The sequence below is a fragment of the Diadema antillarum genome, unplaced genomic scaffold (assembly GCF_040938485.1).
Source record: "Diadema antillarum isolate AM-2024a unplaced genomic scaffold, OU_Dant_1.0 seq00000697_RagTag, whole genome shotgun sequence".
Taxonomy (NCBI): domain Eukaryota; kingdom Metazoa; phylum Echinodermata; class Echinoidea; order Diadematoida; family Diadematidae; genus Diadema; species Diadema antillarum.
The window spans coordinates 1,763,353-1,790,809 of NW_027271602.1; the positions used below are offsets into that span (position 1 = coordinate 1,763,353).

Genomic DNA, 27,457 nt, shown 5'->3' on the forward strand with positions numbered 1-27,457 from the left:
ATCACTTACTTGAGTCACTCCTATGGCCATGTTCGGCAAGTCAAAGAAAGTAATACGAAATTCAATGATACAAGCTTTACAGACTCTACTAAAAGCTCCTCCCAGCCTTACAGATCAGAAAACAAAACAAAACAGAGCGAAATTTAACAATCAGGGTTAACGGTGAAAGGTACCCCACAAAAATATACAAACATAACAGTTTGTAAAGAGAGATAAAAAAAGAAAATATTCAAATGTCTTGTACATTCTTTTAATGATGTAATAACTGCATATACATTTATTTTTCATGAACATGGTTCATAAACATGGTTCAGTTCATCCAAGAAATGGATTTGTATACATACATAGCAACACCACATTTCAGGCCTTCATAATGTCTTTCTCCTATCATTTACGAGCCAGAGCTCAATTTGGATAAAACATTTGGAAGAAATACTATACATTCCATATATTTTGCAATTTTCAACAATGTTCATATATTTTTGTGATTCCACTGGTTTTGCAAAATTAACTAAAAAATTACTACAAAATACTGCCTTCGTGACATACATGTATATGCCTTTCATATCATATCCAATGTGGGAAATCACAAAACTTTCTTATGAAAAAGGATAATATTCTCTTTTTTCTCAAACTGTCATTGTGGCTCTCAATCACATATGCAACTACTCACAAAATGCTATAATACACGAATCATGCCAAATTATGCAATCTATGCAAATCTATGTAAATCTATGCAAATCTTATGGCATATACAGAAGTCAGACTGACAATAATATTGCCATGCCTTGAATTTATTGCACATTTGTAAGAAACAAAACTCATAAACATGTTAAAAAGAAAAAAAATGTAAAGTAAGCTTTCAAATCACTTACATACTTTCTGTAACACTCTCCTTAATAAAAAAGAAAACAAAATAATGCTCTAATTGTTCAAATTTTCTTGGAGTAGGCTTTTGTTCCTCTTCTGACAATGGGAATTCCTTTTCTTTCTTACATTGCACGCAAGCAGAAAATTTGGTTGTCAATCTTTGTGTTGCAATGAAGGTATTGCATGCAAATATCTGAAAGACAGTATTAGAGCTCACACACACACACACACACACACACACACACACACACACACAAGAGTGTTTGCAAAGATCAGCCCAGTGATTTTTGATGAGTTCAACAGTTTTGGCTTGTGTGAAATCAATTTTGGGAATCAAGGCATATCTAACAAGAGACAGACTCTTACATTGTTTGCAATTTTTGTTAATTTCTGTTTTTTATGCTACGCAAAATCAGCTCTTTGATATTTTGTGTATTGGTGTTGCAAATTCACACCTTAGGTATTCAAGTTGAGTTGCACTGTCGACTCCATATTCTTCTAGCACCATCTCAGTTGTGCCGATAAAAATGAATTGATTCTAGTGTGAAATGATGTGGGTACTTCATTTTTGTTGATGCTATATTTCTTTCATTACATCCAAGCTGTGTCATCAAACACTGGACTGACTGTGGTTTGTAATGTCACAAGTCTTTCATCCTTGTCAAAGGCAATACATTAAAGACACTTGAATGTCAATGTCCATTGGCTCTTACACCAACCGGGGAAAATTCCTGGAAGTTCGAAGTCAAGAGAAAAAATTTGGGTGGTCAATTTTGTCTCTTATTTGGTCTCATCACAGCTCACATTCCAAGGTACAGGTACTGGTACACATCTTACTGCTCAGTCACAGCTTGTGTTTTTGATCCATCAGTCGCCTCTGGTGCATCTGGCAACTTTGGCGGGGCAGATGCCATTGTCGGGGCTCCAGCTGTCTTGGGGGCGACGAACGGTGCCATCTTGCCAGCCGCACATTCCACCTCGGCGCGGAACTCGTCGGTGGCCGTGTAGAGCAGGCCGAGGACGGTGTCCAGCTTGGTCAGGTCCGGCCGGTGACCGTCAAAGGTGAACTGCATCGGGTGGATGCCTTCCCTGCGGAGCGCCCTGACCATCTGACCCTCGGCGTGCTGGCTGTGGAGGAAGGAGATGAATACCAGCTTCACATCGGCGTACACCTCATCACGGTACTTCTTGAAGAGAGGGAGGAACCTGGGAAGAAAACATTCCAAACACACGGAAATACAGGTCAGAATGAGTGAAATTATTTCATAATGACAGAAGGTCTTCTTAAAGAGCCAGCAAACAAACAAAACGATGAAATGATCAAAAGCTGTAAGACAGAAAACTTGTGAAACATGTTGCTGCTGACAGTGTCCATGCGAAAAGTCCCACAAATCACAAAATTTTAACATTTCAGATATCATTCAGGATTTGAAAGTACACAGGTTGCGATTAGAAAGGGGGCTGAATTCCAGGACAGTGAGCATTTCTAACCCAGTACCAGCCATGTATGGACAAGACAACAAAAGCTTAATGTATTTTCATATCTGTTATCAGTCTTTATGCAATGATATTTCTTCTTTTTTTCTCCACTTACAAACAAATAGAAAAAATATCTTCTAAGGACTTCATAACCATAACATTTGTCTTGATGGGATGTATGTTCACAGCTTATCTCCACACCATTTTTTTTTAATTGGGGGGGGGGGGGAGTGGGCCCATCTGCAGCAAAGTTATTTAGATAGAAAACTTGCAGATTTGGGGGGATTTGTTTTGGTCAAAATTGTAAGTGGTCCCTTGACCAAAGTCCTCACCTGAACTTGATGCTGTTGTCCTTCTCAAAGTAGTTGCATTCACAGTTCTCCTCCTCGTCTGTCACCATCACGAATGTCTTGATGATCTCCTTGCGCTCGTAGTATGGCCACAGGCTGGCCGCTGGTGCTGTGCTGCCGTCGGTCTTCAACTTCGATGCCATCTCCAGGACCTACACAAAGAAAGAGAGAGAGAGCAATCATTGAGAGATTGATTGTGAGATTTGTGCCTAAAATGTGAGGTTTCCCTTCCTTTTTTTTTTGGGGGGGGGGGGGGGGGGGTGAGGGGAGGGCCAATCTGCTGTTCAGCTCTTGGCTGAGTACAGTGAATGTGACATGTTTTGCACTTTGAGTCAACAGGGCAACCCTGGAGAGTGCCAAGAAAACACATGTACACTATCACTAATAAAACTACGTACACATAATAAAAGAAAGGTTTATTACAGCTAAATTTGAAGAAAATGATTTTAAGTACTACATCTCATCTCTCCCATTCATCTGTAATGTAAACACACTCTAAAGCTAAGTTTGGGACAATCATCAAGTGACGAAAAACACCCTTTTGAGAGTAATCACTATTGAATTGGATGATTTTTAAACTTTACGAACTGGACCTCTGAGATAATATGATGCTAAGGACATGATTTCTTCTGCAAAACTTCAAACGAAAAGAGGAAAATACGGTGATGGATTGTGTGCTAGCCAAGTGGAGAATCATGAGGTAATCTAATCATCATCTAACTAGCATATTGTCGCTGGGGCGACAAGACCTTGTATCGACAAAATGTCAAATGATCAGGAGAGCAAAAAAAAAAAAAACCATGGCAGCTAAAGCTCTACATCAAAAGGGATCACCTTTCCTTTGACATGCCATGATGGCTTCATTTTGAGGGTAAGTCAGTTAGGATTTGGACAGGACATCACTTAACTGATCATCTGACCATTAATCTTAAAAAGTCACTTTCACCAAAATTTGAGATACAAGGTTTTGTCACCCCAGTGGCGATATATGACTAAGGCTGAGTCAGACAGCATACAGATTGTCATAACTTTCTTGTCTTTTGTCTGATTTTATTGAAACTTTGCACAATTCCATCTGTTTGATTCTTCTCCTCATTTCATTACAACAATCTTGAAATAGGGAGTCTAGTTTCTCTTCAAATATCCTCGATATTACTCATGATAGTTACAAGCAAAAACTAGAGAGCACTCTGAGAGCGCAGCCCTCGCCAAGCAGCTACTTTCCACCAATGATCTTGTTCTTCCAGAGATCAGTGATTTCCACCCATATGCAAGCATGCTGAAATTCGCCCGATTTCCCAATATAGAAACCTTTTTCACGTCATAAACCCTCAGCTGCACGGCGTGCCTCACTCTAGCAGAAACTAGAGCATGCACTTTAGTGCACGTATATAGTTATGAAAACCTCAAAAATAAGTAGCTTGAACTCCCAAGTTCATTGACCCTACCATCCAAAATATCAAAAATCCTTCATAAAATCCATTAAAATATTATTGGATCACTACCAAAATTTAATCATCTGTTCCTTGTGTCATTTTCAACCTTTCCTGCAAGTTTCATTCCAATCCGTTTACAACTTTCTGAGTTATTTTGCGCACGGACAAATAAACGAATGGTAATGAAAACATAACCTCCTTCCTTGGCGGAGGTAAAAACCCCACCCACGCACACAAACTAACAAAAGCAGACACACACACATATACTGTAAAAGTGGTTTCTTTCGTAGTGGTTTTATTTTCGCGCTTTGAGGTTGAACCACGAATTTAACATCACGCGAAAATGTTTCGAACCTGCCGCTTGTTACAACGCTATTGCGCACATGCACACACGAAGATTCCGCACATTGAGTATATTGATAGTCAATACACACACAACGATACCGCGCAATGTAGGTACAAGCATGTTATAAAGTACTCGAGAGACGGGATTTCAGGTAAGCCTGCATTTAATTCTAATTTCTATTTAATAAATAAAAGAATAATTGGATTATAGTTTGGGTTTTCATGTGCAAAATAAAACAGTTTTTGCCAACTGTGAATTCACAGATTTTGCCGACCGCAAATTTAAACACACACGAAAAAGTCGGCACTCGGCACCGATGGAAACCACGAAAGTATCTGTACGCGAAAGAAACCACTTTTACAGTAGAATAAAAATCAGCATGCAGCACCACACACCATCGTACCTCAGAGATAGTCTTAGGAAGACTTTCCGGCACGTAGTCCTTGTTGCTGAAGAAAGAGAGCTTGGCATCTGTGATGGCCGTCATGATGCCCGCAATGATGGTGCTGGTCCTGATGGCGACGTCCATGGATGGAGAGCGGTCACCGAGAATGGCCACTGGTGCCTCCAGAGACAATCTGCCCAGACAGACAGACAAACAAACAAACAAACATACAGAACATCAGCCAAGACTGTAAAACATAACTGGATCAAGTGATCAAGTGTATGCGCGTGTGTTGGGTATTGCTGTCGCTTTAATCTTACGAAATTAAATCTTACATTGCCAAACTTACTGATTTACAGCAATGATAGAATGCAAGCTACATGGTAGCATCCGCTGCTCTTTACATCACCATGGACAATATGCTCGTTTAGCTCTGAATTTATGCTACAATACACTGAATCACTAAAACATAAAGAATGTGAGCAGTGTGTCAACATTTCTCTCTTGTTAGTGGCAAGATAGTAAGAGAAAATCTATTTGGTATTAGAACTCTCAGATATGGCTTTTTACTCCCTTTGCTATCGTCAGGATAGGATGTAGGAATTGAAGATACCCTGACACACTTTGCACAACCTTAAGAGTAAAAATAAAATCCAGGAGGCTCATACTGAGCAAGAGGCCAGCTTTCTCATTTCATTTAATGTTCTTCAATCTTTTCAAAAAACAAACACAAAAAAACACACATAAAAAAACAAAACAGGAAGGGTTTGGTTGTTTGTTAGTTTGTACACATTTATCAAGATCTGTTTAAAAACACTGAATTCCTTGACACACCTAGCACAACTTTGTTTTCCTGCTTTGAAAAAAATCTAGCGAGTCCACATGAAGTAAGAGATGATTTTTTTCTCCACTCACTTCATATTCTTCAGCCTCTTCTCAGCCTCTGGGATGAGGGCCTCCAGGACGGGGCTGGAGGCATTGGTCATCTTCAGGAGCAGCATCCGCTCAAGGAGCTTCCCGGTGGGCAGCGTCACCTTCTCCCCGTGCAGGATGCGACGGCAGATCGCGAGGTCAACCTCGTCGCCGCGCAGTTCCTCGTAGTACCTGCGGATGAACATTTGAGAGTGGTGTCACATGTCTCAGTAATAGAACATGACACTGATTGGCTAATAACATGGTCACATGATAGTCACATGATACCACTTGCAGTGGTATACTCCTATCATCTGGAACAAAGTGCACTTGCAAACATCAATAATGATTCAATTCAGTCAAATTAAATTCACTCCATGTCAATTCAGATACGTTCCATCCTTTCAAGTTCCTTTATATTCAGTTCATTCAAATTCAACTCAATTAGGTACAATGCAATTCAAAGCATACTTAACTACAGCAATTAATAATCGAGGTAAAGCTAACTAATCTTACACAGAGACAAATTAAGTTATGAAGTAGTCATATTGAAGTCTCATAAATCACATGCAGTCACTGTAAAAGTGCACAAGTTTTTTTTTTTTCGCTCTTGGCCAGGTAAGATGAATTTTGAAAGTATTTAATTCTGAGAAATCAAAACATGAAATAGAATTACATTTAACAAGCAAAAATTTGCAAGCTTTTGCTTTCACACTAGATTCATACTGCAAGAAATGTACCCAATTTTCACACTGCATAATTTCCATGTTTACTAAAATGCAATCAAAAAAAAAAGGCATGCTCACCACAGCAGAGTATCCACTTTCTTCTCGTATTCTGCGATGCGAGCCTTGCTTTCGGGAGTCAGTGATGCTACGAACTGCTTGATGTGGGTGTACGGCACATCAGTGTTCTGGACTATCTCATTGATGTTTGCGGCACTCATGCTGGCGCACCTGGCCACCAGACTATCCTGGGGTGCCGGCTCGCCGAAGCAGTGTGGCAAAAACCAGGGGCATCCTGGGAAATCCTGTAGATGGCATTGTAAATGACAGCTGTTGTAATCATGCCTTATTGACAAGTGAAAGTAAATGACAGCTGTTGTAATCATGCCTTATTGACAAGTGAAAGTAAATGACAGCTGTTGTAATCATGCCTTATTGACAAGTGAAAGTAAATGACAGCTGTTGTAATCATGCCTTATTGACAAGTGAAAACAAAGGACATGCTGACATATAAACCAGGTCCTTACTCAATGGCCCAAATTCACGAAGGTGATGCAAATGAAACCATGGTTTAAACCATGGACAAAAACCATGGAGCGTCAAGTGTCGCACGGAATATTTGGTTACAAAATTGGTCATTTCGTCGACAAAATGACCATTTCGTTAACGAAATTATCACTTCATGGACGAAATGTTCATTTAGTTACAAAATGTTGTCATTTCGTTACAAAATAATAATTTCATCGATGAAATGACTGATTTCGTAACTAAATATATTCCATTTCCATGCGACACTTGGCGCTCCATGGTTTTTGTCCATGTTTTAAACCATGGTTTCATTTGTACCACCTTCGTGAATGCGGGCCAATGAGAGATGTACCTACTTTGTCCATTCTGTCTCTTGCATTTGTACTTTATTATATGTATTATGGCGTTAGGGTCCTAGAACCACTGACGTTTGACCTGATCAGACTTAACAGGAGACAGTCATTAGTATTATGTATTATAACATTATTGTTGTACTTTCACAATGATTACACTTGTATAATCTTCTTTATGGGGATATAAAAGGTAGTTAAGGATGGCTCAAGTACTTGCTTACGTTTGTTTGTTTGTTTGTAACAGAAACAGGTAAGTTAGTGCATTATCTTTAAAGCTTTGCTAATATAACTTCATATTATTGTACACTTACAATACATGTATGCAGTCTTAAAGTATATATCTGTGCATCAAGATACACTGGTAATTGAATACAGGATGAAGAGCACAAGTGTTACACGAATATGTCATATAAATTAGGAAACTGTCCAGATGTGAATTTGTGATTAAGATCGATATTTCTACTCATAAAATCATAATGTGCTGGGCTACAATGTGCATAACATGTCAAAATTAGATGGTGACAGATAAATTTCATTAAAACACTTTCTCTTTCTTTCCCCACATACATTTGCATGCAAAGTGTGACACACATAATGTCAGACCACATGATATAAAAAACAAACAAACAAACAAACAAACAAACAAACAAACCACATAACAACAACATGCAACCAGTTTGAGTTAATAAGAGGAGAAATGGAAACAGACATTTGTTTGGGTATTCAGTCTCGACTCACCTTCTTTGGATTCAGATGACAGATGTCGGCAATCTTCTTCCAGGGCTCCTTGGGGAAACGCAGAGCATAGAACTCCAGCTCTGAGGCAGAGAGACCGCGCACCCAGCGCTGGATGTGGCGGCTCAGAGCCCCACTCACAGACCCAAGCTGCATTATATATGGGAAAAAAACAAACAAACCTGTTGAAGACGAGCTGAGTTTGCTATAACAAGCATTTCCCACAGACACCAGCCCAACTATACTGGGGACTAGTCTTCAAAGAGTTATCTACACCTGTTGGCCAGAAAGTGATAGTATGGATGAAATCATCTCTCCTGGATCATTACCTCAAGAATACTGATGCTACTCCACATAGCAGTTTTGGCTCAGGCCATGACAGCTCTCCATAGGTGAATGACCTCAAATCTTGAAATTGATGTATTACACACCAAACTCAAATTTTCCTCTATTTCTGTACTTATATTGGTAAATTAAATAGAATGCTTCCTTCATGTCCCCTGAAATGTCATCTGATACTGGATATGCAATATTTTCTCTTACTTTATATTTTAGAGAGCCAGAAGTGGGCCAGAAGTTACCTCTATTAACTGCAGCAATGCAGTGAGACAGCGGGACAGACAATATTCCCTACAATTCAGAACTTAGGTTGGTATAATCTTCCTTTTTTTTTTTTAATATGACTTCCATTTCTTGCTTCTAGTAAACTGACATGGAGATGACAAAGCATCATGACAATGGAGAAAAAAATCAACAAAAACAAAACAAAAGTTGTAGTTTGCATACTAAAGAGTAAAATTCTCAGCAAACTAAAGTCATTGGCTGATGGCAGACAATTTCTAGGTCATCTCACCTTGGGCCTTGTCTTGTTGAGGTTGTCAATGTCTGACTTGACCTTTGACATCTTCTTGGGCTTGACCTTCCCCTTGTCCTGGATCAGGATCTGGAGCTGACGCAGGCGTCGCTCCTTCTCACGGACCTGACGGCCGGCATCGAGCATCATGAGGGCCTTGAGCACCTCTGCCAGGGTGAAGTGGTCCGACTCTGCCAGCAGAGACTGGGCCAGGGTGTGGTCCTTGCGGGCCCACGCAGCCGCCAGGGCTCGCACCTTAGAACCTTCATCACGGAAAAGGAAACCAAACACAAAATACAGTTATAAAATAAACTAACATTTCAACAGTCTACATGTATATGCCAACACAAGAAAGCAAGAAGACGGTATGCAGTTTTCAAACTACATACAAGTGAGCAAATTGAATGCCTTTTTAATTGTCAGAGACATTTCATTCATCGAGGGGTTTCTGCCAGATTCACAAGCTGGCAATTATCAATTCCAAGTCTGTGCATTTAGATGAAGCTAAAAATGGGGGCAGCTGTCATTTAGTTTAGGATATTTTAAGTATTTCCAACACTGTAATTTAATCTTTAATCTCAAACATCAATAAAAATTGCTTATTTACTCATCCAGCACAAAGGAGTTACTGCAGAGCGGACATCAAGAGGGCGACAAAAAAAGAAACTGTTATGGTCTCATTAAGAAGACCATACATTGTACCTGTGATATTTGTTTAAATGTAAAAATAATTATTTTCTATTCAGAAAGGAAAAAAAATCTGCTGCCATCTTGTGCTGATACAAGCCACTTTCACATGGAATTACCATATGAGCAAGCTAGCTGATTTTCATTGCTTTCTATTACCGGGGTACTGAGTATACAAATATATATAGATTTTCTTTTTCCTTGTTCTAGCAAAGGTGTTTTGATTTGAAATCAGATTATGACCCCAAAGCTTTCAAATTTAGGACTGATGTCTTAAAAGTGTTCTGGAGCACTGTACAGGACAAACCACAGGTCCCTCTTACCAACCCCTCTTCACCCCCATCCCTCCCCATCCCTCCCCACCCCTCCCCTTTCAACCTTTGGACTTGACCTTTGTGACCATCAGCTGATGCCTCACCTTGGGGGATGTCCACACCACTTTTTAAGAGAACCTGCAGAGAGGCGAGGTAGGTATTCCTGTTTGTCTCCTGCGTGGCCAGGTGCTGGTCAAAGGTTGAATCCTTGACGGTGAACAGGAGGTGGGGAGACCTCTCCTACACGATAAAAAAAAAAGGAGTATATCACATATTAGGAAAGTAGGTAAATTTTTGTTTTAAATCACATCATCTTCAAAATCCAAATTCGTTCATGTGATGTGAATGCTCATTGAGTTGGTTGTATGCTTCCAACTGGAAATTTGAAAGTAAAAAAAAACAAACATTAAAGTGATGAAAGTCTGGGATACATCATGTCAGAAATTCTAATACCTGGTATCAAGAATTTTTTCCTATTTTTTTAGAAACCTTTCTTTACAAAATATATTTTTCTCAGAAACAATCGTGCGCTGTTGTTAAGAATGAACTACGTATACATACAAAACATTCAAGGCAATGTAAGAAAATGCAAGGATTACAGTCACTTCTGAATGCTAGAGGTATAAATAGTTTTGAGCTTTTAATAGGCTATTGTTGTTTCAAAGACCATCTTTTGATAAAATTTGGAAGCCATACAGGAGGGGGCATACATATACCTGTGTGATTCAAAAAGGGTATATTTGGCAAAACATTGCTGGTCAACCCAAATTATGCTCTGTGTCTACTGTGGTTCACAACAATTTGCAAATAGACTAGAATTACCACTTATATCCCACGCTTCACTGAGGCCTAACACTCACCATTTCCTCTGGAGTAGCAGTAGTAGTAACATCCGAAGCAGATACTGCTGCAGCTGCCTGCCGGCTGTTGCCACGGCCATAGCCACGCCTTCCTCGACCCCTCCCACCACGTCCACGTCCACGCCCACGTCCTGGCATTGTTGTTATTGTTTGTTTGTAAAAATTGCACTTGCTTCAAGAGATTTTACACTGTTATCTCATCGGATAACTTGGTTTGAGGAGCTGCTCTGGATTTACTCTCACCCTTCTTTTGGCTCAGGTTCTGAATGGCTGCAGATCCCGAGTGTCAAAGCTGTGGAAGAAAAATGATTGAGGCACAGAGAAACCTGATATTACTTTAATTATTAGCAAAATCCTTAGTTTTCAAGATGCTGACATAGCTTGCAGTTTTGTACTGTGGCAGGTCTAGCATTAGCCAAAATGCACTTGCAAGTATAAAGTGCAAAAAAATTACAAACAAAAGTCACCATAGCAAAAAAAAGCGGGGAGCATGGACACAAAAGTCAATAAGCCAGTTCGCAGATAGCTCATGTGCACATGGGTACAAATGACATTTCATTTTGCTTAGTTGGTTAGGCACTTCACTCAATTCAAAGCGACATAATACAGCAGCTTGCCCAACATAGCAATGTATGGAACTCGTATTCTAACAAAGAATGAACCTGTGTAGATGACGTGACCAGAATGGTTCGTCAACCAACACTTTGGGAAGCATTTATTTCATTGTGCTGTTTTGAATACATTAACAAACTTTTTTCTGTTAACATTGCCAATTACCAGGCTTGCTGTCAGGTGGATGTACTGGCAGGCACCATTTATAAGGACTCCATGAATAATCATAGCATTACAGATGTTTATATCAATGAAATTAACCCGTTGAGGACGGTTTGATTTTGCTGCAACACGCATTTACCATAGACGCTTGCCTGAGTATACTCGGGACTCGTCCTCAACGGGTTAAAAACCAACCTGCCACTCGGTACAAATGACCTTTTTCTGCTCATGCTCAAACTGGAACCCCGAACTGACTTATAAATAAAAACAAATCTTGTGAACATTAGGAGTTTGATTCAATGATTTGAGAGATTTTGTAATATATTTCCCAGGCCCTTTTTGTCCCTATTCATGTGAAGTTCCCTCCTTCCCCTCTCTCTCTCTCTCTCTCTCTATCTCTCTCTCTCTCTCTCTCTCTCTCTATATATATATATATATATATATATATATGTATGGGCCGTGACGCGAGAAAAGGGCCCTTAGCGCCGCTGCGCGCAAACGCCAGAAAACGGCGCAGAAGTTTAACAAAGCAATATGCGCAAAAAAGATCAACTAGCTAACTACGCGGAAATGCATAGACGCATCAAAAAGTGACAGGATTTGGACAAAACATGCTTTTTTGAATGTTGTAACTGGAGCATTTAGGAATGGAATTTCAGACATAGGTTTGCATATCCAAATACGTCAAAGTTTCTTCTACAATATGGAGGTGAAAACTCATTTTCGGTATATAATGCCCTAAGGGCCCTTTTCTCGCGTCACGGCCCATATATACATATATATATATATATATATATATATATATATATATATATATTCTTTTTTTATACACTCAACAAACTCCAAAGGTACAACTGGTACTTTATACACATGGCAAACCTCATGTAGGCCCTATTGATTGGTTTGGGTCAAGTGCTCACATGTTCATGGGATATTTCCCTTAAATGAGTTCAACTCGGTCGACTGCAGGTAAACTCGAATGCACATTTTGCTCAATTATGCTAAACACCGTACACACAAACCGACTATTCCATAAATCGTAATATGCCACAGTACATTGGAAGTGTCACAGCCATAGCTTTACTGTGACAACTTCGCTGCTGGGGCTAAAGATCCCCCCCCCCCCCCCCCACACACACACACACCTTTTTCTTTTTCTTCTTGTGGAAAAAATGTTTTAAAAAAAGGGGGAATTAGGAGAGGTAGGGTTGGACAGAAATTACTCGCACTCCCTTAATTCCCTTCCCCATCGCCTTGAAAACATTCCGTATGATATTCCCGGTGAATTCCCTGTGTCTGTGCTGTACTGCAATTCCTTAGCATAACGGGAAGCTTCTACACAAACGAACAGCTTTGGAAGCAGAAAGAAATCTTACTCGGATTTGGTTTAGTTAAAGAATCCTAGCCCAAACAGTCTCGACTCATATCCAGCCAACAAGCTTGTGCCGCTATGCTGCGCCGGGCAGTCGGCCAAGCTCCCGGCCTTTCGGGACCTCGGAACCGAACGAGAGCTCGCCTGTCTTGAGGCGGAAACGTCACGGTGTAGAATGAACAGTATAGTGGAGTGGTGCTGACCAAAAAGGGTAAAAAAAAAAACGGCAAAAAGGGTAAATTGATTGTATTTATTGCTTACCTTCCGAGCTAGCCGTAGACTGCTTCTTCTCAGCGACGGTGAATGAGAAGTGTACGCTACCTTCACATTCTGCCCCAATTTATTCTGGTTTGCCTCTTGCACCATCATTACACTCACTGTACCCTGCACGCTGATTGAAAGTACACGTAAAACGCCCCAACAAGATCGACTTGCAGGTTGATGTTGCAACACTTGTTGACATTTTGATGAGCTTTGTAGTCTAACAAAATCAGACCCATTGATTTCTTGTCAACGATTCACGCTTAGATCCATTACAATTACATGTAGGGTTGGGGGTACCACGTATCGACACCCTAAGGATCTGTAGCTTGTTTATTCTAAAAATATAATACAAATCCGCCTAATTCTTACCTCAAATATGCCATAAATACTGCAGTTTTGAATGTCGTGACCGTCTCGTTGATTATGAATCTCCGTTTTAAAATAGCGCAATTTTAGTGCGTGCGTTCCGTTTTCTTCGCGCAGCTAAAAAGGGAACCTTGCGATCGACACCCCCTCTCCTCCATAGGTATACACGTGAATTTCACAGCATAGGTATACACGTGAATTTCACAGGCCATAGGTAATACACGTGAATTTCACAGCCATGCGTCGTTACTGATCGGATGTGTAATTTTTAGCTTGGTTTGTTTGAGTTTGATTTTCGTTTCTTCGTTTTTATTGTTTTTATAGCTAATGACACTTAATCCCGCGCGTACTTTTTTGTTCTATACGCAAACAGCCATGATACGCAGGGTGTCGATGGGAAGGTGCCCTGTCGATAGGTGGTGCCCCATACATCCATCTGTATGGATCGAATGAATGAATAAAGAAGAACAGTAGTGGAATAATTAATGTCTCGAGTCGAAGGAGATATACAGTAGAATAGAGAAGATAGCTACCTTGTACACCATGGGACATCTTTTTTCTCCTGCATTATAAATCACAACGGGAAAAACAACTATATTTTTCTTCTTTTTTTTCCAATGGATTATGGAATAGATGTGGGAAGTTTATGGCTCAATATTTATTTTGTGTTGTGGTAATGTGAACATCTTATTTTTTAACTCATCTAGGTCAGGTACGTGTTTTAACCTGCCATTCGATTTGAATGAAAAGGTGGACCTGTTTTTTTTTTTTTTTTTTTTTAATAGGCCTATGTTTTACTCACAATTGAACTTTAACCTAATTTCGAAGTCCCTAGTGATTAACAAACTTACTATGTTCAATCATTTCTGTAGGATTACCGTCTTAAGATGCCAGAATATTTACGCGAAAATATTACCAGAGAAAAGTGACAATACGTGTTTGTATAGATATGTGGTACTTGTAACTGTGAGCTATATAGGGCTTCCATGCAGTGCAACGTTCTTGATAACTCTTCTAAAATTTTGAGAATTATAGAAAACGCCATCTGTGATAAAGACTACTAGTATCTTGTTTCACGTTCGGTTTTTCCTGATGCAACGCAGAGCAACTCGCTCTTCATACCTACTAATTAATGTCGTTTTGACTGTCTGTCGGCACAGAAAACCCTATCAACGCTGTCCAAAGTCCCTGCTTCTGGCGCAGAAAGGGTTAAATAGAAGCCTTATAGAAAAAAAAGAGAGGAATATTCTCGATCAATCACTCAACAAAGAACTATTACAATCGGTCGAGATGGCGCACTGATGTGGCAACCGCGTTTTCTCGATATCTCACGTATAGGGCCCAGGTGCCTGTAAATAGCCTATATAGGGCCTTAATGGAAGAATTTTAGATAAAAAATTTGCAGTATTTTCGGTGTCGGCCTACTTTTTCTCATGTTCAGTTTTTGATCCTCCATCAATCATCTTACTTGGTATATATTACTTGAGTCCCTCAGTACATTCCTCCTGACTATTTCGTGTTGAAATTAATATGGTGTAATTAATTTATTTCAGTTAGTGTCTCAAGTTCATCCTCCGCCCACGTAATATCAATGAACTTCAGGCAAGAGAACCTCAGTAACTGGTTGAACACTTCCATAATGTATACCGATACAATTCAACAAGATCATCAGTAAACTACAATCCACTATTCACAAAGTGAGACATGCATGAATTAAGAAGTAAAATCTTTAGACTTTTGTTGAAGTCTTGGCATGTGATTTTAATTCAGTCCCTAATTCAGCCGAATTAATAATCAACTTTATCAGGTACAAAATCTGTTATGCCTCTATAATAGCATGAGGCAAAACACTGTGTCCCACAGACATGGAGGGCCCATGTGTGTGAGAGTCACAACTCATGCAGGTATAAGATCTCGCTTCATTCATTCATCCAAAAGATCAGGGTGTTTATCCCGGTGAAGTACTAGTGGTCCCGCCTCACATCCAATCGGACCCCATTGTCATGGAAAACCAGCTTATAGCATAGCTGAATATGGGCTTTCCAGCCATCTTCTCAGCCGAAAAAAAAAAAAAAAAAAATCGAGTCTCGACCAACATGTGTGACAGAAATATGGTCACAGAATGATCATACTGCGACACAATATTAGTAATCAAGTAAAAATTAGCGATAAGGATGATATAATTACACACACACACACACACACACACACACATAATATATATATTATAGTGATATATATATATATATATATATATATATATATATATATATATACATAGTATATGCAGAACATTGAAGCATTCTGGTCTCAAGCTACAGTGATATAGAATAACGGACTTTCAATATTATTGATTTGATTAAAAAAGTCTCCATACAATCATAAAAATACTATCACGACACTATATATGGGGCTGTATTATAGACGTACCAAGCGATGTTTGACCCGGGCGCGTAAAGCCCTCGTCACAACTCGCCGTGCGTGCTTTTCGTCCGTACGTTCTTGGCGGAGGCCACGGCATTCACGTTTTTTCTAAAAACGTGGGGAGAAAGTGACTAGTGCAGGGAGGAAGTACGTCAACCCACGACACTCGCACTGTTGCGCAGGATGTAAGTACGTGGCCCGCACGCCACGACTGGCCATGAGGGGTTACGTGCATCATACGTTGTGCACGTGGTAAGTGAGTTTTACGTGCTTTCAACTTACAATCTGCGTGCGATTGCCACGTTCTCTTGCGGAGGCTGTAATTACACGTGCTGCTCATACACGTACGGTATCCCCCCTCTGTCGCATGTTGTAAGTGCGTGGAAGTGCGATGATCTTTTTTTTCCCCCGTCAGATGCTAGGGGTAGGCCTAATTATCAGAGCTACCAAGTCTCACGCATTGTGAGTGAGACTCAAGCATAGGGTCTGTCTCACGATCTCACGCATGACACCCATTTTTCTCACGCATTGGGAGCATTGCTTAAAGGATTAAAGTAAGAGTTGCAATTGAAGGCATATTTCCCTTTTGTCTTTCAAAATAAGTAAAAAAATAGTCACTTAAGTATGCACCAGCTTACACCATTCAAGAGCTAAAAATTGAAAAAGCTCCCTACCATGGGAGGGCGGACACCCCCCTCCCACACCCTCCCCTCGCTCATTTGCTTTGCTCCCTTGCTCACGCAATGCTTGCGTGCCGAGATGCGGAGTCATGAAAATCTCACTCATAATTTTTTTTTTTTGAACTTGGCATCTATGAATTATAGGACCACCTTCCGAGGTTCTTCAGATGTAAAATCATACGTCTTCTCCATACGTAAATGGTAGTTTAACCTCCTGTGTGTCATATTCATTTCATGTCTATAGGTTTTCATATTTTGTTGAAAGAAGATGAGATTGAAATAAATGAACTATATAAATGAAATATATGAAATGTGTGCATATTTGACTCACTGACAGAGAAAGAGTTGATAGGCTATATCAGGTATATAGGACATAGGTTACATCACGTATAAAATGGCATTGTGTACCTGATGTAGGCTAATAGGCTACTGTCAATATCAGGTATACAATGACATTGTATAACATCATTTTGGTTGAAACATCCTAAAGCATTGGCACTGGAGGTGAGATGCATATGATTTGCTGTTATGAAGTCTATACCATCTTTATTCCCAGTTTCAGAGGTGGTGGCATTTCAGCCATGGAGGCATTTTTGAGCTAGATTTATCAGCATATATTACCAATGCAATGAATGTAGGCCTATGGTTTTGCAGTTTTATTTGAGTCAGAAGGTGTCACGTTTGCAATTAAGGCCCTATACAAGGTAATACTGTCATAGAAATTTCTTCCTTGCTTAATTTCAAAATGTACACATTCTCAATTTCAGAGAATGGTACTGACTTTATCACTGTTCTGCATACACAATAATGGTCAATGCCATTTAACCACGCTTGTGCAGCCCTTAAATGTAACAATTTTTCAAAACTCCAAGAACCTGGTCACTTCATGACTGTATACTGACCACTCAGAGCTCAAGATTTCTATATGCTTTGCTTCGTCAAGCATTTTTTGACTGTGTCTTATGTGCCGCAACATTATGATACAAGTGTTTATCTATAAAATTATATATATATATATATATATATATATATATATATATATATATATATACTTCGAAAGAGTTTTGAAAGCCCTTTCTAGTGATATAACAATCGTTTTTCTGTGTATGCGAATTTTTTTTTTTCGATCCCATAATCCTTACAGGGCATTTCTGCCCGGTAGGTGAAATAGAACAGTATGAATTATAATTGCCAACATCAGGACATCTTGGAGACGAAAATTAATGATGATACTCTTCCGTCGGCTCGGCTCGTATTAATTGCAGAAATCGCTGCGCACATCTTGCGTTTTAAGTGCGGAGCAGGTGCTTATTCGGCAAGTTCGGTACGGTCTGCGTGCTCTATTGAACAGCTGAACTCAGGGAAGTGTCGAATAAACACGGGCTGCGCACATTTACGTGCTCAACACGTACGTGCTACGTGCGCCGTCCGTCGAGCAAGTGACGGTGGGAAAATTTTAAAAGACGCACGGAGTCAGTGCGTTGTACGCACGTTCGCTGTAGAGGGCACGTACGTTGCCCGCACTTAGGGTGAATCCGTAGCCCGAACGCAGCGAAAGTTCCTCGTGTCCTAAAAGTGCTACGGCGTGTCTGCGTGCTCCAAAATCCGTACTGAGGCGGTACTTACTACGTACGAATCCCCAAATTTTGCCCACGTTTTTGCAAGTAGACAGCACGCACATGCAAGTACGGCGGGTTGTGACCACGGCTTAAGGTCCGTGACAATGATACGAATTTGAACGACAAAAACAGTGAATTTGCATTTACCATGTACTACATTCCTATATGAATCGCTATGCCAAAGAAATGAATTTCGGTGACTTTATGCAGGGCTCGACACTAACGGTGGCCCGGTGGCCCGGGGCCACCAAAAATGTACATCGGGCCACCAAAATTTCAAAAATGATGAATCCAAAACTGATATGACCTACTAAAACGAATATTGTTGGTAATAGCAATTTGAAGAAATTGGACCTATAGTGAATGCAATACGCTTCTACGGTGACAAAATGATTTTGAAATTTTTGTAACTGAATGAAAAGGTGATGGAATTTTTGCCGGAAAACGAAGAGAATAGATGCAGTAAAAGCATTATTATCCCCAAATCGAATTGATAGTTGTCAGGTACATAACAAATTCAAACAACAGATCACCTAGTACTCCTTCGTTTTTGCAGCTACATATTGCCGTTTGATGAAATGGTTTCTCTTCAATGCTTGATATTAATCATGTTTAAATGTCGATCTCTTCAATATACATTTTTGTCTGATGTGTTTGTGGAAAATTCTTCCATCCATTGTTAATACTCGCGAGAAACCTCATCCATCAGCCATATGCAAGAACACAAACTACCTTAAATTCATTCAAAATAGTCTTTTAAAGAGTGGAATAAGTTGGCCCGTAATACATGTATAATCAATTCCACTACACTGTCTCGATTCAAAATTTTGTGTTAGACACCTTTTCGACAGATTGAAATTAGGTACATGAATGTAGAAAACGAGATGATATTTATGAGGAAGCCATGTGTGAAGTGTGTATGCGTGTGTGTGTAAGCGTGTGTGTGTGAGTGTGTGTGTGTGTGTGTGTGTGTGTGTGTGTGTGTGTTGTGGTGTGTATAGGGGAGGTGGTATACGTGTACTTGTCTGCATTTAATAATTGTACATTATGTTATATTCCATGTATGTTACACCATGCCATATAAATTATAGTGTATTGTGTAAAGGGGCCCCGACCACAAGCTGTGCTTCACTGGGGTCCCAAACCTATCATTCTGAATTTTTGCAGTTATGTCTTGCAGTTTTGTCATGTTTGATTTGGTCTGAATAAACTAAACTGAACTATGGCTCTTATAAAATAACGGACTGACCATAAGTATTCTTGATAGGCTATAGGCCTAAATAAAAAGTCTCCATAATGTATCACCACGCATTATGATACAGTACACGGTTGAAGCTGGTTAAAGATCTCGCTTACCCCTCATAAAGGCCTTAGGCTTGTGTTACACTTGCTGACCTAATTCAAAATGATAATGAATTTGTTCCCCAAAAAGGACGAGTTTGATAATAACATTCCTACAATAACTCGCTAAGCGGCAGACATGAATTTCACCGACTGATTAGATCTATTGAGCAATTTGAATCATTTGATCTACTAGTATAAAGTGGAATTTGAAGAACAATGTGACGAAATTGATCACAGAATTCGAATACAATATACACACGGTAATCCTCTCTGGACGAAATTATATACATGTACGTTGAAAATCGATGAGGGCAAGAAAGTGACGGGAATGAGCGGGAAAAGGGGAAAGCTCGCGCATCGGCAGATAGGGACGGGGAGGGAGCTCGGGGGGGGGGGGGGGGGGGGGGCTAGCTTGAGGCTAGACAATTCGACCACAGAATAATATGACCCTAGACAATACGACCCGAATCCGTGTCAGCTCGACCTGGTCTCACATAATTGCATATCGATCAAATTTAATTTGGTTATTACACAATTTTTTAGTGAAGAAAAAAAAATCAGCTTTCAAATAATTGTGCTTGAAGTGAGATGAATGATATGAAAAAGAGTTTTACCGATTTGTTTAACCAATATCAATTTTCGTACAATGTTATTGTGATTTACCAATATAATCAAAGCATTTTCTCCTAGAAATGTGCTAAATCCCAGACAGTTCAATTGTTGCACATTATACCGGGTGTCCCCAAAAAAGCGGAACGGTGGATTTTCAGTACCTTGCGTTCTAAAAGTGATATATTTTTTGACATTATTAGAAAGAGCATCTTCCGCAGAAGACAATGATACCAAAATCATTAAATTTGGTTCAGTACTTTTTATTCTACGCCAATTTCTGTAAATGCAGTCATTTTCATTTTTTTTGCGACTTATGAGATAATATTGGGTGCGACACGCGTTCCATACGGTGAATTGTGTAAGCTCGTTGATGCATGTCAACAAAAGATAACGCTTTCATATTGGGAGCGCGCACACACACTCACAGACACACACACACACACACACATGGTTTTTTCCTGGCCCGTGCCCAATGTGAAAGCTGTATCTTTTGTTGACATGGATCACCGAGCTTACACAATATTCACCGATGGATCGCATGTCGCACTCAAAGTCTCATAAGTCGCAAAAATCCGGCGAAATTTGGCAATGACTGCATCCACCGTTCCGCTTTTTTTTTTAGGACACCCGGTACATATATATATATATATATATTATATATATATATATATATATATAGTGTATATATATACATATACATATATATATATATATATATATATATACAGTGTATATATATATATATATATATATATACATATATATTTATCTATATCATAATGCCATCAACATTCGTCTGAACTTTAGATTAGTAAATGAGTCAAGAGCATGTACATCATAATTTCATAAATAACAGTGATGAGCCTTGAAGATCCGGGGAAAGTTATCAATAATGTGTATGGGCTGCTCTCAGTACCCATCGAGGGAGAAGAATATGCACACTGTAATAATTTTAGTATGAAAATAAATTTCCTAAATGAATTCCCCGCAACTGAGGGAAGAAAAAAAAAATCCTGAGATTCCATACCAATCCGAAAATGAAAGATAGTTCGTTAATCTGAAAATGGAAATTTAAAAAAAAAAGTTTATGAGTGTGTATATAACAAAATAATATTCGAGATAACACAAATCTTATTCGAGTTTATAATGAACTTAGAATAACGAAGTGTAACTTAGCATATGTTTTGCTATATAGACTGTGTCATATAGAATTAATGAAGATGCATTTTAACCTATATAAACCTGGCATGCACATTATGCATTGGGTAGCCACTATAGACAGGTTTGACTGTATCATTCTTATCATTAATGTGTATCATTGCACATGTATCATGATATTGCGTCAGTCAAGATAGGACCGGGCCTGTATTACTCGGTGATGAACCGTTAATTGTTGCATATTGTATACTGTATTGATGATTCTTTTTTTTTTTTTTTGTATATGAGGATTCTTCATGTGACGTGCCGTGTTATGTTTGGTGCTGGAGACAGTAGCCCATAGCACGTGACTGTATTATGATTTTGATTTGCAAGCCTATAATGGTGTGGATGTTCTATGGATTTGTATAATCACTGATTGTTTTTCCAATTCTCTAAAAATGTTCACTTATAGGAATGAATGACATAAAAGATCACTCGATAATTTTTGAGTGATCCCTGATGAGGTCAATCCAAAATTCGTGAAAATAAACATTTTCTCTCAACATTCACTCCAATTTCTCTTAAAAGTCTTCAAGTGATCCACGAAGTTACTCCCAAATTAGTGAAAATAAAGCAAAATCACTCAAGATTCACTCCAATTTCAAATTAAACTAATTGTTTTCTGTTATTTACTCCTTCAAGGGTGAACACTTTTGCTCATTTTTTTTAGAGAGTGGGCCCCCTATGTCTTTTTATATCCATTTCCCATCAATTATAGCATAACTGAAAGTAATTTCTTCACCGCACTTACATGTAATATGAATTAAATCAAATAATGATAATACAGTCAAACCTGTCTATAGCGGCCACCCAAGGGATACGGAAAAAGTGGCCGTTATAGACAGGTGGCCGCTATAGACAGGTAATCCAACTTTGTGTGCATTGCCTACATGTACATGTATCATCGTTGTATAATACATGTACATTTATGTGTGTACGTATGCACACGTGTGTATCATGCATAGCACAATGCCGGTGTTTATGAAATTGTTGCACAGTACACTAGATGTAGCATGTGCACAGTCATGAATTAGTGCATTATTGTGACTGAATAAGTGATGAATGCAACGGTGGCGATCACTGAATGTTGCCCAGAAATGACTGGCACAGCTAAAAAGCAGAAAAACACCCTGAATTATCAGCTCGGCTACGGCTCCATCGGGTTTTTGGCCGCTATAGACAGGTTAAAATCTACCGCGGGAAACAAAATTTGTGGCCGCTGGCCGCGTTAGACAGGTGGCCGCTATACACAGGGTCTTTAACATGGCTTTTCTCTCGGGGGGATTTTTCAGTGGCCGCTATAGACAGGTGGCCGCTATAGAGAGGTGGCCGCTAAGGCAGGTTTGACTGTATATACCTTAGTATTGCATTTATAATGTGCTTATATATTTGTTTAACATAGTTACTGTTATATTCCATGGTTGTATGTAAATTTACATCATGTTATGAAAATATAACGCTACTTATCCTTGTGGCCATGGTCATGTGACAGCATTTTGACCAATCGCACATTGCTATCTATATATAGGTCATATCAATATAGACATATATAATTATATACTTCTAAAAGCACTGGTGAAAAGACGAAAGGAAAGGAAAAATGAAAAATGAAAAATGAGAGATTGCAAACATATACAAGTCAAAATACAGATCTTAAGTAAAGAACAGTGAATATGACATACATTAGTATTAACAGAAAACAATAAACGCATAAAATGATTTAGTTACGCTCAGTGGCAATCTAGAGGAGGTAAATCAATTACTAGTACAGTACTAGTATGGGAAAAGGTGAGTTTTCAGAAGTCGAACTGTTTAGGTCGGGTTTTTTAAGGGTCGAGTCGTCCAGGAACCACACGCAATAGGAAATAGTGCACTCGCTTGCAGGTACACCGCCGCAGGTTTTGCACAGATCTATGGATGATTCACCCGGCGATCGCGATACCTCTATTGTGATACGAGCAGTAGCAGGGCTCGGACCGCCCGGGAATCCCGAACTGTCTGTGACTGTGAGGTGAGAGATGGCAGAGCTCGTGACCGCACGATCATTGATAATGTTCTTGTGGAAATAAATCGCGATATCTAGCTACCTGAGCTTAAAACAGATGCTGATTGGAATGGATGGTGGGTGTAATACCTAGCTACAGACATCAGAAGAAAATGCTTGGATTTACAGAACCACAAGAGCGAGCAAGGACTTAGTTCTAGTTGTTCAGCGACGATGTGCTCGCGACTGCCATGTCTGCCTCGATCTCTCGGATCTCTGCATCTATAACGTCTATTAGACTTAGAGTATAGGCGCTAACACTACATACAGCTGGCTTACAGTTAGGCACGTAGCCTCACTATAATAACCAGTTAACCGGTAGAATGTCACATCCGAAGATTTCCGGAATCAAGCAAGTAAGTTAAGTGGATGTGAGTGAAGGACCCATTTGTTGGTGGATCTGTTTGGAAGGGTGAATTTACAGACGAGTACAGTTTTACTAGATGGTACTAACGTTAGATCTAGTATTAGAATGTGTCTAGTAATAATAATAAAATAGTAAATAGTATTATTGTGGACCCAAAGCCAAGGTCCAAAAGGCAAGGCGGTAAATTTAAATATGATGATGGGGGGTTGTGTTTCTGGACACTTAACGTTATAAGTTCTCGCGTGAAAACTTATCTATTTTTATACACAGAATATGCACCCTTTACCTTGGACAGAAAGATCCGTCTAGGGCGTCTGTCCGGAGGAGTCTTTCATATTTTCGACGTTATCGCTCTCCTCCGTATACAATGTATACGGAGGGGATCCGTGAAGTCAGATGCAGTCTCCGCGGAACACTCCCCGACGACCAGATACAGACCGATCTTTCGGTCAACCTTTAAGACTTGGACTCCTCATATACTGATTACTAGACAACATACTCTGAAAACGGCGTGAGAATTAACCTGCTAAAATAAATCGTTGGATTTCCCCTTCAAAGTGACTCTATCTATTCACGCGTCCGGTCCCACAACACTTGGTCATAGGGTCTGCTAACTAAATTTAACTTGTCTTAGAGTTCTAGTTAGACTCTAGTCTAGAGCAGAGGTTGTTCTAGTAGCCAGGTATTAAACGTTTGATCACACATTACCTCCTTCAATATCCTTAGACCTTGATGTAATGATAGACGATGTCAAGTTGTGTGCATTTAACGTTAACCGTTAAATTTACAGTTTTCACGCCCACTGTACCATAGGCCTAAAGTACTGTCTGTTTTTGCACATGTTTAAATCTTAATGATTCAGTCTGTCTGTGCCAAGAAACCTTTTGTCTTTAACACAGTCCCCAATATTTTTTTTACTTTTTTTATTTTTGCTCACTGTTTTTGCTGTTTATATTTGAGTGAATAAGCATCATGCTGCATTGCCATTGGGTAACGCAGTGATGAAATCTACAGTACACCTAGCCTGACGCGCACGGGTTCTGACGGTGTGTGATTCACATATCTACAAAACCCCATACACATATCTACTGAACCCCTCGAACACGGCCACACAACAAAACTATTGAAAATTTCTACACTCTTATCACAAATTTTAAGAATCACTCACGTGAATTGAGATGCTTGGACTAGACTAGTATGAGCATGATATTTCAGTCCATAGTGAGCCCTCACGCAACATACACTGAGCAAAAAGTCCAATTTTAACCCGGAATGCTGTGATCATTGCTGGGCGATTCAAAATAAACCTTTCCCAGCTTTGAATGATGCAAACTGCGCTGCTAGAGTTTGTACGCCCGCGAAGTCGACAGCGCCCTCTTCGCCCAGTGCTGCACCGACATTTCGAATCATTTCTGCGATTTCTACAATTTCTTAAAACGGTACCGGTAGCTAAATAGATAAAAGTTTTCATCTTATGTAGTCTTAGTAACAAATATGGTGCAGTAAATTCAAAATCGAGTGGGCGCCCCGGAATTCTGAGATTGCGTAGAGTCCACACCGTACAGCCCTGTTGTGACTTACACTTGTGTACAGCGACGGGGCTGTGTATAGTTACAGTACACCAGTATCGTTAGAACTCTAGGGGTCTAGTGTCTAACACTGTTAGATCCTAAATAGAAAATAGAATGTGAAAATTTTGGTAAAACAAGCTCCCCATGATTTGACCATGGCATGATGCCGTCCAAAATTTGATCACCTGCTACATGAAAAACCCTAGCCCGACCAGACGCTGCGCTTCAACCTGGGGCTCTGTGCTTGTGTGCGGTTGAAATTTTGGCATCTTTGCTTTACATTTTAATGTCTGTACAACCGTAGTTATGGGTAAGCTTCTTGTACACAGTTATACTTTGGGAGCATTGGGGCTGGTCGCAGTTAGGGTAAGCTCAGCCTAGCGGGTGAACTTGGCCACTTGTAATACGCGCGCTGGGGGCCGAGTTCACCCACTAGGCCGAGTTTACCTGTAAGTATAACTACGGTACATGAGTGTCTGTGTATATGTCTACTCGTGTATGTTCGTGTAAAGTGCGAATGAGACATCTTGCTACTGTATTTCAGGATCAATAAGAATTTTAAGGCACATTATCTGATGCTACATGTTGAAACCCGTCACATACTGTACTTTAAATACAGTGGCCATTTTGATCTTACATATTTATCTCAGAGTGTACCACGCAAGTCTGGATCAAATCACAACAAGGTGTGCGTTCCTCTGGCATCAACATATCGCAGTGGGACCAAAAAGGTAAAAGCTGCTGGAGAGTTGAAGGAGGCGGCATCCAATGATGCTTCCAGAGAAGGTCATGACATGTCATCTACGTTACTAGAAGGCTCACAGGAACGGCTTGTCCCGCGGACAGATGAAACTCAAACAAGTGTTCAGCCCACTGATGTTCCCAGTGGATCACAGGAAGGTGGAAAGGAGAAGTGGCATGCCAAGTGTAAGAAGGAGACATTGCTATGGGTGATGCATCTAAATTCTGCAGAGGAGGACGCCTCATTGCCTCCACAGAAACCTCAGCAGGCGAGTGCCAGCCAGTGCTCATCACCCAATTCTGGGCGTGCTAAAGGCAGTTATATCAAGGTGCAAGACAAGGCAGGATGGATGAAGCGTATCTATAGCGACGGTTCCTATGGTACAACTCTAATCAAAGTTGGGACAGATCCAGGATGTCACAACAAAGCAGATGTGAATCTCGGCTTCAAGCGATCTGCAAAACCTAGTGAGAGTGTAGTACCAGCTGCAAAGAAATCAAAATCTCAAACAAGGAAAGTCTGTCCGGCAGCCGTGAGGCAGCAAAGACCTAGCTATGAGGATGTCCTGTCTCTGGCTAGTAAAAATGTGAACAGGACAAGATGCTCATTAAGTCCAGAAAAAAACAGAGAGTATTCAGCTGCAGAAGCAGTGAATGACAGTAAGTGCTCACAAAGTGGTGAAGGACATTTGCCTAATTCCAAGCCATCAAACTCAAGTGACAGCTTTGCAGAGGTTTCCATCGCAAAAGTGGACAGGCTGTTTCAGAAGGCCACACGGAGAGTTTCATTTTCTAGTGATGAAGTCAATCAGGGTTCAGTGGAAAGCCAAGATGTCACACATTCTACTGCAGACTCAACTCAAAAAAGCGCTGACGTAGATTCTGTATCTCTTGCCAAAGTTGAACGCCTGTTTAATACTTCCTTGAAACATAAAGCAAAAAGTATGAAAAGCCCTGCAGTATGTAAAGGATCAAAGTGCCAGGTGCCCTGTGAGAATACCCAGAAGAAACCCTCGCACATGAAAGACAAAATGAGGACACACAAATCTGAAAGACGACTTCTTCGGGAAGCCGCCTTTGACACCAGAGGGTTGAGAATTCCCGTCACCAAGCTGAGCCTGCCATCGGAGCGTGTTGTCATCACGGAGGAGTTGCTGAGGAAAGGGGCTGGAAAGACAGGTGTGCTAGGCAGGAAGCACCACAGACATCCAAGAAGGGGGCATTCCGCAGGTATAGCCATCATGAA

The 27,457-nt window shown here is 40.0% G+C and overlaps 2 protein-coding genes across 3 annotated transcripts in view; one reads left to right on the forward strand and one right to left on the reverse strand.

Moving 5' to 3' along the window:
- LOC139737646 (uncharacterized) overlaps window positions 1-13,351 on the reverse strand; it is a 98,941-nt gene extending 85,590 nt beyond the window's left edge. The window contains exons 1-10 of the mRNA XM_071648321.1: window positions 13,241-13,351; window positions 10,834-11,125; window positions 10,078-10,213; window positions 8,973-9,235; window positions 8,123-8,269; window positions 6,585-6,808; window positions 5,782-5,970; window positions 4,885-5,059; window positions 2,682-2,851; window positions 1,708-2,076 (exon numbers count right to left, since the gene is read on the reverse strand). Of these exons, the coding sequence (XP_071504422.1) occupies window positions 1,708-2,076; window positions 2,682-2,851; window positions 4,885-5,059; window positions 5,782-5,970; window positions 6,585-6,808; window positions 8,123-8,269; window positions 8,973-9,235; window positions 10,078-10,213; window positions 10,834-10,971 (1,811 nt within the window). The 5' untranslated portion in view covers window positions 10,972-11,125; window positions 13,241-13,351. The remainder of the gene's footprint in view (window positions 1-1,707; window positions 2,077-2,681; window positions 2,852-4,884; window positions 5,060-5,781; window positions 5,971-6,584; window positions 6,809-8,122; window positions 8,270-8,972; window positions 9,236-10,077; window positions 10,214-10,833; window positions 11,126-13,240) is intronic.
- Window positions 13,352-23,802: 10,451 nt separating this feature from the next.
- Window positions 23,803-27,457, forward strand: part of LOC139737637 (uncharacterized) — a 34,205-nt gene continuing 30,550 nt past the window's right edge. Inside the window, exons 1-2 of one of the 2 annotated variants that reach the window (XM_071648313.1) lie at window positions 23,803-23,888; window positions 26,121-27,441. In XM_071648313.1, coding sequence (XP_071504414.1) covers window positions 23,856-23,888; window positions 26,121-27,441 — 1,354 coding nt within the window. In that variant the 5' untranslated portion in view covers window positions 23,803-23,855. Of the gene's footprint in view, window positions 23,889-25,922; window positions 27,442-27,457 lie in introns of those variants that run through there. The other variant, XM_071648312.1, reaches the window with a different exon arrangement.